Source organism: Arachis duranensis, chromosome 1 (assembly GCF_000817695.3).
Source record: "Arachis duranensis cultivar V14167 chromosome 1, aradu.V14167.gnm2.J7QH, whole genome shotgun sequence".
NCBI lineage: Eukaryota > Viridiplantae > Streptophyta > Magnoliopsida > Fabales > Fabaceae > Arachis > Arachis duranensis.
In genome coordinates this window covers 82,314,075-82,325,315 of record NC_029772.3, presented here as the reverse complement: position 1 = coordinate 82,325,315, position 11,241 = coordinate 82,314,075, and the positions used below count along the sequence as shown (strand labels likewise).

The 11,241-nt window shown below is 34.4% G+C and overlaps 2 protein-coding genes across 2 annotated transcripts; one reads left to right on the top strand and one right to left on the bottom strand.

Moving 5' to 3' along the window:
• The first annotated feature begins 3,659 nt into the window (after positions 1-3,659).
• Positions 3,660-8,569, top strand: LOC107492168 (protease Do-like 9). Its single transcript, XM_016113165.3, has 9 exons — positions 3,660-4,423; positions 5,184-5,383; positions 5,882-6,062; positions 6,175-6,366; positions 6,825-7,057; positions 7,504-7,605; positions 8,048-8,098; positions 8,218-8,322; positions 8,417-8,569. Exons 1-9 carry the CDS (start codon positions 3,832-3,834, stop codon positions 8,513-8,515), a joined length of 1,755 nt encoding a protein of 584 aa, XP_015968651.1. The 5' UTR covers positions 3,660-3,831; the 3' UTR covers positions 8,516-8,569.
• A 22-nt stretch (positions 8,570-8,591) lies between these two features.
• Positions 8,592-10,639, bottom strand: LOC107492172 (WAT1-related protein At3g28050). The gene is made up of 7 exons (XM_016113175.3): positions 10,291-10,639; positions 10,156-10,218; positions 9,933-10,049; positions 9,630-9,855; positions 9,389-9,547; positions 9,126-9,277; positions 8,592-8,965 (listed from the first exon to the last, which is right to left on the bottom strand). The coding sequence occupies exons 1-7, from the start codon at positions 10,485-10,487 to the stop codon at positions 8,824-8,826; spliced, it is 1,056 nt and encodes a 351-aa protein (XP_015968661.1). The 5' UTR covers positions 10,488-10,639; the 3' UTR covers positions 8,592-8,823.
• Positions 10,640-11,241: the final 602 nt, after the last annotated feature.

The following is an 11,241-nucleotide window of genomic DNA, read 5'->3' as shown; positions in this document are numbered from 1 at the left end:
AAATCTACCTCCATAATGCTTTTTATCTCATTGGGAGAAGGTTCAAATTCAAAGGATTCACCACCAAGAAAGTTGGATGCATGATGTTCATCACCAAGGAAACTTACTTCTTGCTTCATTCCTTCCAAGACTTCATTCAAAAATTGTTTTGGAGGTTGTGCACTCTCCTCCTCAACATCAAATTCAATCTTCTTGGAGAGGTTCTCTTCAACTCGAGGTTCCCATGGAGGTTCCGCATCTTCTAAGTCTTCAACCACTTCTTCCTCTTCTTCGATGATCATAGGCTCCTTCAATTGTTCTAACACAAAGTGGCCTTCTTCTTTCTCCACCAGAGTTTCCAACCTCTCCTTCATGCTTTGCTCTTTAATTGATTCTCCACATGTGACCATGGGAGTGCTTTGAGTGCTCAAATATTGGGAGGCTAAGGTGCTTACTACCTTGGTCAAAGTAGCCACAAATTCTAGTGTCTCCCTTTGCATTTCTCCTTGCCCTTGAAGTATAAGGCTAAGAATTTCATCCATTGAGGATTGGGGTGGATAGGAGGGTTCATTGTCTTGGAGAGAGGGTTCATAATAGGAAGGTGGTTCTTCTTGGTAAGGATGTGGTAGTGTATATTGAGGTGGCTCTTGGGAGTATTGATATTGGAATGGTGGTTCCACGTAGGGCTCATATGGCTCAAAAGGTGGTTGGTATGGTGGATATAGATTGGGGTCATATGGAGGTGCTTGGTGGTAGAGGGCTTGTGAGTATGGTTCATGTTGAGGATATGACTCATAGGCATATGGTGGTGGTTCTTGAAAGTCACAAGGAGATTCACCATAGCCATTGGATTGGTATGCATCATAGAATGGCTATTCTTCATAGTGAATTGGTAGAGGTTGTTGCCATGAGGATTGGTCATATGCATATGGCTCCTTCCACCTTTGATTGTCCCATCCTTGATACACATTCTCATTGAAGTTCTCATCACCTACAACATAGTTGTAATCACACTCATAGCGAAAGCGAGAATTCATAATGGAAAGAGAAAACAAAAATCAAAAGATAATAGAAAACGAGAGAAACAAAATTCTACAACTAGCAAATAAAGCAAAAAGCAAGATATTCACACTATTCACATATGTACAATAACCAATAACCTAACACCATTGCAATTCCCCGGTAACAGCGCCATTTTGATGAATGGATTTTTGATGGTATAGAATTTCACAAATGAATTCTTATTGCAAGTATAGTTTCTAAACCAATAATAATCCTTTCATACAAAAGATTGTTTGTCACTAAAATAAACCCCTAAATTTATAAACCGAAGTATTGAACCTCGGGTCGTTCTCCCTAGGAATTACAATAAAGTGTCTTGTTATTGGTTATGAGTTATTTTTGAGGTTTTGATAAGAGGCATGAAAAATAAATGACAAGGAAGTAGACTAATAGCTAAAAAGGTCTTGGCAAGGATCGGTGGTCAAGGATCTCTATCCTAATCACTAACCATAATATGAGAATTGGCAAGGATTAATCCCATTAAGTCATCCTCTAACTAGTAAAGGAAAGTCAAATAAGCTATATCAATCCTAGTCCATAAGTCCTAACACTCCACTAATTCAATTAGTGAGAACTAGAGTCAATGGATCCCAATCATCAATTAGTTGGACATTAGCAACTCAAGAAGTCCTAAGTTATATGTTGATGAGATTGTTGTTGTGTTTGGTATTGTTGCTGTTAGTGGTGAAATTTGGCGATGGCAGAAGTGTGGTAGTTATGCTTTAGTGATAACAGAAGTGTGGTGGTGGAGTGAAAGGTGAGGTGAAGTTGGGAGAAAGGTAGACTTGGAATATAAAATTTTTAATGAAGGTATTTCAGGAAAGAAATATTAATAAAGTTTTAGTCTATGTCTCTAAAATTTCAATCACATGTTCTTCATTTCTGGAAGTACTAAAAAGACTGAAATTTTGTTTTTTAATACTAAAATTTTATTTCTAGTCACAAACTAACAAATATAATATTAAGTCTCAATCTCCAATTTCTAATTTCCATCTCAATATCTTAAAATAAACACTACCTGAATAAGTAATAGGTCAAAACTAAAATGTAATAGAAATTAACAAAGATAAATGCTATAATATCTAAAAAATAATTCATATTTACTAAAAAAATTAAAAATTAATATTTAATTTAAAAAATATAAAAATAAATAATTTTAAAAAAATCAAAATTTATTATAAAAAATAAATTAAATAAAATTTAAACACTAACTCATAAACACTATAAAATTGACCATTAAAAAATTATGGCATTCTCTTTTTGTATTCTTCATATTAGTATTATCATTATATAACGGCTTAACGCCTTTGATTTCGTCTTTATGGTCATAAAGCCTCTCTTAATATGGTATTAATGCTACCCGTGCATATGTTACCCTTCATGTCCGCGATTTCATTTTAATGTCTTTATTTCACATCAAAGCAACGATCTTTTGAACGTTTCACAGGCCTTGGGCTTAATACAGAACATATTTGTTTTCGCACAAGTGTAAATTTAAATAAATTACGTATAAATAGTAATGGGTAACTAGTAATGAATAACTACCGCATATTAAATAAATCACGTATAAATAGTAATGAATTTAGATTTTCTAAAGTTTAAATTTCACTTTAGAGAGAAAAGTGTGATCTCTTACTATTTATTTTATATGTGGAATCAAGAATAAATATAAAAGAAAAACTATTCAATAATGGAAAGATCACACTTTATTCTCTATAGTAAAATTTAAACTTTAAGGATCCAAATCCAATAATAATAGGTAGTTACAAATATATTTTTAACTATAAATTATTAATATATTTGTTTCTTCCATATTTACCTACTTTTTTTCGTTTGTTATACAGGAGTATATATAAATTTTATTTGTTGCTTGGCAATACATACAAATTTAAAATATAAAATTTTTATGTACATATACAAACTAAAATTTTTTATGTACTCTTTTTAATACTAATTGATCAAACATATTCATTTTAAAAAATTTTAAATTAAATTATGATCGATTGGATTGATTTAAATTTGAAAAATAAAAATAAGCCAATTGTTAAGAGAGATTGATGAGATAATGGGGAGAGAATTGAAACATCTAACGTGAAAGATAATTGTTTCAATTCTCATCTCACTATCCCATCAACTTTTTTGAATACTAATTGATCAAGCATATCCATTTTAATTTCTTCTACTAACTTTTTTATATACTAATTGCATATTAAAAGTTTGGATTATTGATAATATTAATATTTTTATTATTTTCAATTTAAAAAAAAAAATACATATATCTTGTTTACACTATAAACGAAATATATATAAACGAGATATGTGTATATCTTGTTTACACTGTAAACGAGATAAATGCAAAATTATCTCGTTTACAGTATAAACGAAATAAGAGATATTTATTTTAGTAAATATTTTTAAAATTATTTATTTCGATAATTATTATAATTAATTTATTTATTAAAATAAAAAATTCTGCCATTTGAGCTAATTTTTTGGCAAAATAATTATTTTTATTAGTATAATTAGATATACATATAAGATTTTTTATATTTACAGTGCAACAAAAATAAAATTCTTAATAAATAATTCTTAACGAGTTTGTTTAAGGAAAATGAGTCTTGAGTCTTGACATTGAGGAATTAAGCTGTTCCACTTCCAGCACCTTCGAAATTTGGGAAAAACAAAAATCAAATCAAACCAATTCAGTTTAGTTTGGATTCCCTCCTTGGTTTCATTTCCTTTCATTTCATTTGTGTTTTGAACACAAAAACGCAAAACACAACAACACAAATGGGAGACAAACGTAAGAGAGGTCGGAAATCCAAAACCCCCACCTCCGCCTCCGAAACCCTAGGCTCACCTTCCACCACCGCCCCTAACGCCGCCACTGCCACCGCCACTCCTTCCACCATTGACGACGTCTTCTCCGTCGCCAACGTTAACCTCATGGACACTACTGCCTCCCCGCACCAACGTCGACGCCCTGGCCGCCCCAAGAAAGTCCCCCACCAGTCCGACAGGCCGGGACGCCGCCAGTCCTCCCGTCCCCCAGTCGATGCCAACGGCGCCGTCGAGGTCCCCCCGGCGGCTGAGGCAATGGAGGAGGACCCCGTGTGGGAGAACGTAGTTCCTGGTCGAGTGGTGCCGGCGATGGACTCGGTGGTGAAGGTTTTCTGCGTTCACACGGAGCCGAATTTCTCTCTGCCGTGGCAGCGGAAGAGGCAGTACAGCTCGAGCAGCAGTGGGTTCGTGATCGGCGGGAGGAGGTTGCTGACGAACGCTCACTCGGTGGAGCATTACACGCAGGTTAAGGTCAAGAAGCGTGGCTCAGATACTAAGTACTTGGCCACAGTTCTCGCCATTGGAACCGAGTGCGACATTGGTAATGTTCTTATTCATTTTGAAAAGAATTCTTTTTTGGAGGTTTTGATTTGTTAAATTTTTGCACGCTGACTTGCTTCGATTTTGTGCACCCGGTGTTGTTTATTTAGATAGATACCGCTAAGCTACTAGATGGGTGATTTTGCATGAAATTTAATGGTGGATGGTAGAAAACTAACAATAATTATAAGCTTATTGATTCACAAACGATGATTTTATGTTAGCTGACTAGACACACTGGATGGATGGAATTAGGAATCAATGCATTAGAGAGATATTTGGTGTAGTGCTTATTGTGAAAAGCATGGTAGAATCATATCTTTGGTACTTTATATGTGAAAAAGGCCGGTATAAATAGTAAGGAGACTAGATGAGATGGTGGATAGTCTAATAGCTAGAGATACTGGGGTAGAGACAGACATGGAAATACCATAGGAGAAACCATGAAAGGACATTTGAATGTTATTATGTTAATGGTTTGAATATAGACATGATTTATGGTAGTGCATTTTGTCATTGTCACTAACTCCATCTCACGAGCTTAGGAGAGCATTGTTGTTGTTGTTTTGCTGCTTGTAAAGGACAAATACTGGAAACTTCTGCACGTGCAATAGTAAAGCATGATTAATTTGTTTTAATTGTGTAACAACTTTAATTTATTGACCTTGAATGTTCCAAAAGGACTGGATGAGTAGTAATTTGTAAGACATATATAGTGTGGGGTGCAGCTCCTTTAATGCATTTGATTAATATACTTGCAGCCATGCTCGCAGTTGATGATGATGAGTTCTGGCAAGGGATGTCACCTGTAGAGTTTGGGAATTTGCCCGCACTTCAGGATGCAGTCACTGTTGTGGGGTACCCAATTGGTGGTGATACTATTTCCGTAACCAGTGGTGTTGTATCACGCATTGAGATCCTATCTTATGTCCATGGTTCGACTGAACTTCTAGGTTTACAGGTTTGGCTGAAACGATTGAGCTTCCAAATTCATCTTGCGTGTGTGTGTGTGTGTTTGTTTTTATTTTTATTTTTTTTTATTACCTAAACTGATAAGATTTTACATTATAATGAAAAAGTATTTATATTTTCTAATCCGATTATGGTAAAATAAAATCATGATAAAACAAATGTCAATTTCATTTTTAATATCATTATAAAAAAAAAGAAAATATAAAATATTATATAAAAATTAAAATAATAAAAAATGTAATCCATAATGACTGCATGAAGTCAAAATATCATATCTTCAAATTTGGAAGGCTAATTAAAAAGGTTTCTTGTGAAATTCCATGTTTTCATACTTGAGAGACGAAATTTTGGCTCAAATAGTACATGCGTTAGTTCATCCCATGTTTACAAGAAATTGATTTGGGGACTTAATTTGAGAGTTTGATAACCATAAGTTTGATTTCATTTAGCATTTCCTTGTTTTCCCTAATCAAGGATAATTTTACAGATAGATGCTGCTATAAATTCTGGCAATTCCGGTGGACCTGCATTTAATGATAAAGGAAACTGTGTGGGCATTGCATTTCAGTCCCTTAAGCACGAAGATGCGGAGAATATAGGTTATGTTATTCCAACACCAGTGATCAATCATTTCATCCAGGATTATGAGAAAAATGGAAGATACACTGGTAAGATGATGCTATGTTCTAAGATGCAGATTTCACTCATACAAACTGTTCCATTGAGCATTGAAGTTCTATTTATTTATACCTTTTTTTTTTTTTCTTGATTTACTGTTAGGGTTCCCTGTTCTTGGGGTTGAGTGGCAAAAGATGGAAAATCCTGATCTAAGAATGGCAACAGGCATGAGAACTGACCAGAAAGGTGTGCGAATTAGAAGAGTTGATCCTACTGCTCCAGAATCCAAGGTTTTGAAGGCATCAGATGTTATTCTTAGCTTTGATGGGGTTGATATTGCCAATGATGGAACAGGTGAGTCCTTTAGTTTCATCATACAATTTTCCGTACTATTACTGTCTGGCATGTATTTTGCTAAAGTACACTTTGTTTACTAATAGTAAAGAATCTTCCGAGAGAACCTACAGTTTTGTTTCTGATAGCAACTATGACCAAGTGGTGGCAAACACGTGGCTCTTTCAGGAACGATGGCAACATTTATATAACATGTCACCTCTCCACAGTTTATCTCACATATTAGTAATATTACAGTCATTATATAAGTTACCTGTTTCATGACTAAGAAAGTGAATAAATGATTAATAAAAAGATATACTATGCTTATATATTGATTGTTAAAATAATTTTGAATGCATAGCTTTCCCAAACACACACCAAGTGTTTAACATCAAGTCCAAGTGCATATATGTGAAGCGTTTACTTTTTGTGACATTCTGTCATATAATGCCTTGTACTTCTGGTGTAATTTTCAGTTCCATTTCGCCATGGGGAGCGCATTGGTTTCAGTTACCTCATATCCCAGAAATATACTGGTGATAATGCTGTAATTAAAGTATTAAGAAATTCAGAGGTCCTCAATTTTGACATTAAACTCGATAGTCATAGAAGACTAATTCCAGCACACACCAAGGGCAGGCCTCCTTCATATTATATCATTGCAGGATTTGTTTTTACAACCGTTTCAGTTCCATATCTTCGATCTGAGGTTTGTGGTTAATTCAACATCCTATCTTTTATAATTCTACTGTTTTCTATCTAGGTTCTACTATTGCTTATATTTAGTATATTATATAGTTGTTCTTTCTATGTTTCTTATCTCAAGTAGTTATTTAAATGTCTGATACTGACTGTTCTGGATAAATTTAATCTAGCTTGGCTATTTTAATTTGTATCATATTTGCCTGAGGAGGAAATTGTTCAATGTTGTTGTGTAAACTGAAGATGAATGAGATCTTTCAAAGTTATAATATTATGTGACTTTTTGAAAATGTTATGCTATAACTATATAGTGAACTGCGTTGATGAAATTCTAACACCGAGTAATGTGGTTCCACTCACTGTGTTACTTTCTTACTTAAGCAAATAGAACATACACATGCCTGAGGTCCTTATTGAGCCGTATGTTTCCAACTCATTTTCATATATGAACAGTATGGAAAGGATTATGAGTATGAAGCTCCTGTCAAACTTTTGGATAAACTGCTGCATTCAATGCCGCAATCGCCAGATGAACAACTTGTTGTGGTTTCTCAGGTACGATCTTTTGGAGGCTTTTCTGCTTTTGTTTCTCTTAAGTATCTCATTGTAGGTACCACACATCATGTAAGGTACTTCTCGGATATATTTTAGATACTCCAAATTTACAAGTTTTGGCTTCAAACTTGCATGCCTATATAAATGGAAATTCTATAACAATCAAATAGATAACTTCATTTTAGTATTGATTTGAAAGAATTTATGCTAACATGAAAGTTATTATCATCTCTCTTATTTTTATCCAAAAATATATTCATCTCTTTTAGTTTAAAGTTTTATGAAATGCTAATTTAGTCTCAACTTTATATTTTATACTACAGTTGTATATTTCAAACAGTGTTGCATCTGAGTACTTATGTCATGTTTGTTCTTTATTCCATATCTATTTATGTGCTTCATAGATCTGATCAAGTTTGACTATCTCTTTGATACATTAAAGGTGTTGGTGGCTGATATCAATATTGGATATGAAGAGATTGTCAACACCCAGGTTTGTAATGGTTATATTCTTTTTTTTTTTTTTCTGTTTGTTTGGATTTGCCCGTCAATAGATATATCACGATAACCACTTAATTGTTCACGTCCCTGTATTTCTTTATATTTGTTAAGGTCCTTGCTTTTAATGGTCAACCTGTGAAAAATCTCAAGAGCTTGGCCAATATGGTAGAGAGCTGCAACGATGAATACCTGCAATTTAATCTAGACTACGAACAGGTGGCCATCTCCATCTCCCTCTCTGTTTTATGTGCCCCTTTTTTTATAGGTGAATTATGGCTTTATCTCTTATATTGACTAATAATCTTTGCAGATCGTGGTTCTTCGCACAAAGACTGCAAAGGCAGCTACTCTAGACATACTTTCAACCCACTGCATTCCCTCAGCGATGTCCGATGATCTGAAGTCATGATCAGGCTTCTGTTTCATGTGTAGGCTGCGCTTAACATTTTGTTAGTTGGTAGATTTTGTTAGATAGCATAGCAGGATTTACAACCGTCTTGCGGGACATTTAGTTTTTTTGAATTGAGGGAGGTGAGCAATGTAGAGTTTTCATTCCTTTCACCAATGTGATGTCTTTTTTTGACTTACCTGAGGGGTAATACAAAATAGAACGATAAATTGGTAAAATTTTCCTGAAAAAAAGATATGTTCTTTCATAAGTGATATCTGTTGAATTATATTCAACTTGGATCAGTGGTTGTGCCTGAAACATTGCTTTCATGGTGACTCTAGTAGAGGACTTGCTTGTGCAGACAGGGATGATTGTCTATCTACATCGATGCCTTCTCCAATTTCTTCTTTGGATTGTGCCCAAAGTACTGTGTAAAATCCGATGATGATTACCATCAAACCAATAGTCCTGAAAAGTAGAGTAGAAACACAAAGTAGGTAACATTGAAATTGATATCGATAAAGTTGATATTTATATAATACCTGAACAGCTATGAATATGAGCTGGCCAAAAAGTCATTTCTCATATCCATTATTGCGAAGATAATAGATTATATATATTGAGTTACCTGCCAACAGGAAGTGTTTCACCAAGGAAGACAACACTTGAGAATGCAGCAATTGCAATCCCCAAAGGCTTGAACATGGTCACAAATACTGGTCCTTTTTTATTTATGCACCAGGTCAATACAGAAAAAGTGACCACACTTCCGAAAATTGCCTGCAATATTGTTTTCCACATAAGAAGCTTTTGCAGTGAATATTTATATCTTATTTATGTTCTTTATTTTTTGTTGTCTTTGGTTGCTAAGTAGTAAGTACGTATGCTTACTGAATAGAATATGGTGGTGAGCTCAATGTCAGGCCTTAGTTTCCAGGCATTTGGATCTCTGACTACGATCAAGGAAAGTATTGCACATTGGATGGTTCCAAACAGGCAGTAGAAGGCTATAATGGTCAACTGAGAGGGGTATCCTTTAAGAATTGCTGCCTACAAATTCACCCAACCAAATCAAATATAATATATTGATTCAAAGATGTACGAAAAAGTAACGACGACATAAAATAATGACCTGAGCAATATTCCAGATTGCAAGGGATGTAGATGCAATGGCAAGAAAGAGGCCACCAATGACCCAATTGGTAGTCTCTGAAAGCATTTGTTGTAATGGTTGAATTTGAAAGCCAGCAATCGGACTTCCCTTGTAAAGGGTGACGAGTAATGCTCCTGATATGGACACCACGGCTCCCAGCATCTTGATCTGGCTTATGGAGCTCCTAATTTCAAATTTCTCCATCCTATAATGGTTTTCAAATTTCATGGTAGTGACAAAATCTAGTTGCAATGCATAGATGTATGCCCTGTAATTAGTTACCTGAATATGACAGCCAGCAAAAAAGTAATTGCTGGAGTCAAGTTGCTCATAGCAGATCCAAGAGTGGGAGAGCTGTAGCTTATGCCAGTGAAAACACAATTCTGCATCACAGTTATGCTGCAACGTATATCTCAGCAACAAAAGATATCATCACTGAATGAGAAACCAAAGATATAAGAACAATTCCCGAAAATATTATGTTTTAGCTACTTTTGGGGCATACCCAACAAGGGCAAGGAGGAAGAATTTGCAAAGAAGCGAGAAAGAAAGAGGTGGTGTTGTAGTTCTGCAAAACAAAGGAAAGGAAGAGAATTAGGTAGAGATGGAATCAGTGAAGATGAGATGAAAAGACAGGTACCTGTTCCTGTTGATGAAGAAAGAAGAAGGGAGGAGGATCAAAGTGGCAAGAGCATTTGAGTAGACAACAAAAATAAAGTGGTTCATCCCTCTTGACATGGCTGCTTTGCCAAGTGTGGTCAACCCAACGTCAAGGCACTCCACAATCACCATCGCCAGAAACGGAATCCATGAACAAAACCATCGTCTCACTCCCATTATTGCTTTGCTTTGCTACTGCGTGCTATCTCTTTCTATCTACGTACTCTCTCTCATTACATGATCCAGTACGGAACAGGGGGCCATAGTACCTCTTACAGCCACAAATCAAATGCTGGACATGATTCATGTCCTTGTAGCTTTTCTTTTACGTACCTTCACTTTATTCTGACTATGCTATTTCATAAACTAACTCAGTTTAATTAGTGCCAGTAATATATTAAATTTAAATTTTTAAATTAGTCTTTTTAATTTAATAAATGAGTACTAATAATAAATATAAAATTAGTTAAAAACTTAAAATAATAGAACTTCTACACTTTAAAAACGAGATTTTAAGTTCAAAATTTAATTTTAATGCATATAAATGTAACTATTTTACGCAATAATCGACTCATTTATTTTTTAGATGATTATTTATACAATAGTTGTAAAAGGTTGTTAAGATATATTTGCTAGTCTTTAATTAGTCTAACTAGTGTGACCTGTGCGATACACGGGAAATGTTTAGTATTGGAATTAAAAAATATATCATTTATGCATAATATAGTGTGTATCATAATCAAATAAAATTATGTACAAATATCATAATGTCTGCCCTAAATCGAATTAAATTAATATATTCAAATTTTTCAGCATAAATGAGAAATTGAAATCATTCCTTGCATGTTCATTACTAATGTAGAGAAGTTTCTTCATATCAAGTTACATACCAAAACACCACAATTTCATATATTTGCTGAACAATAAAAAA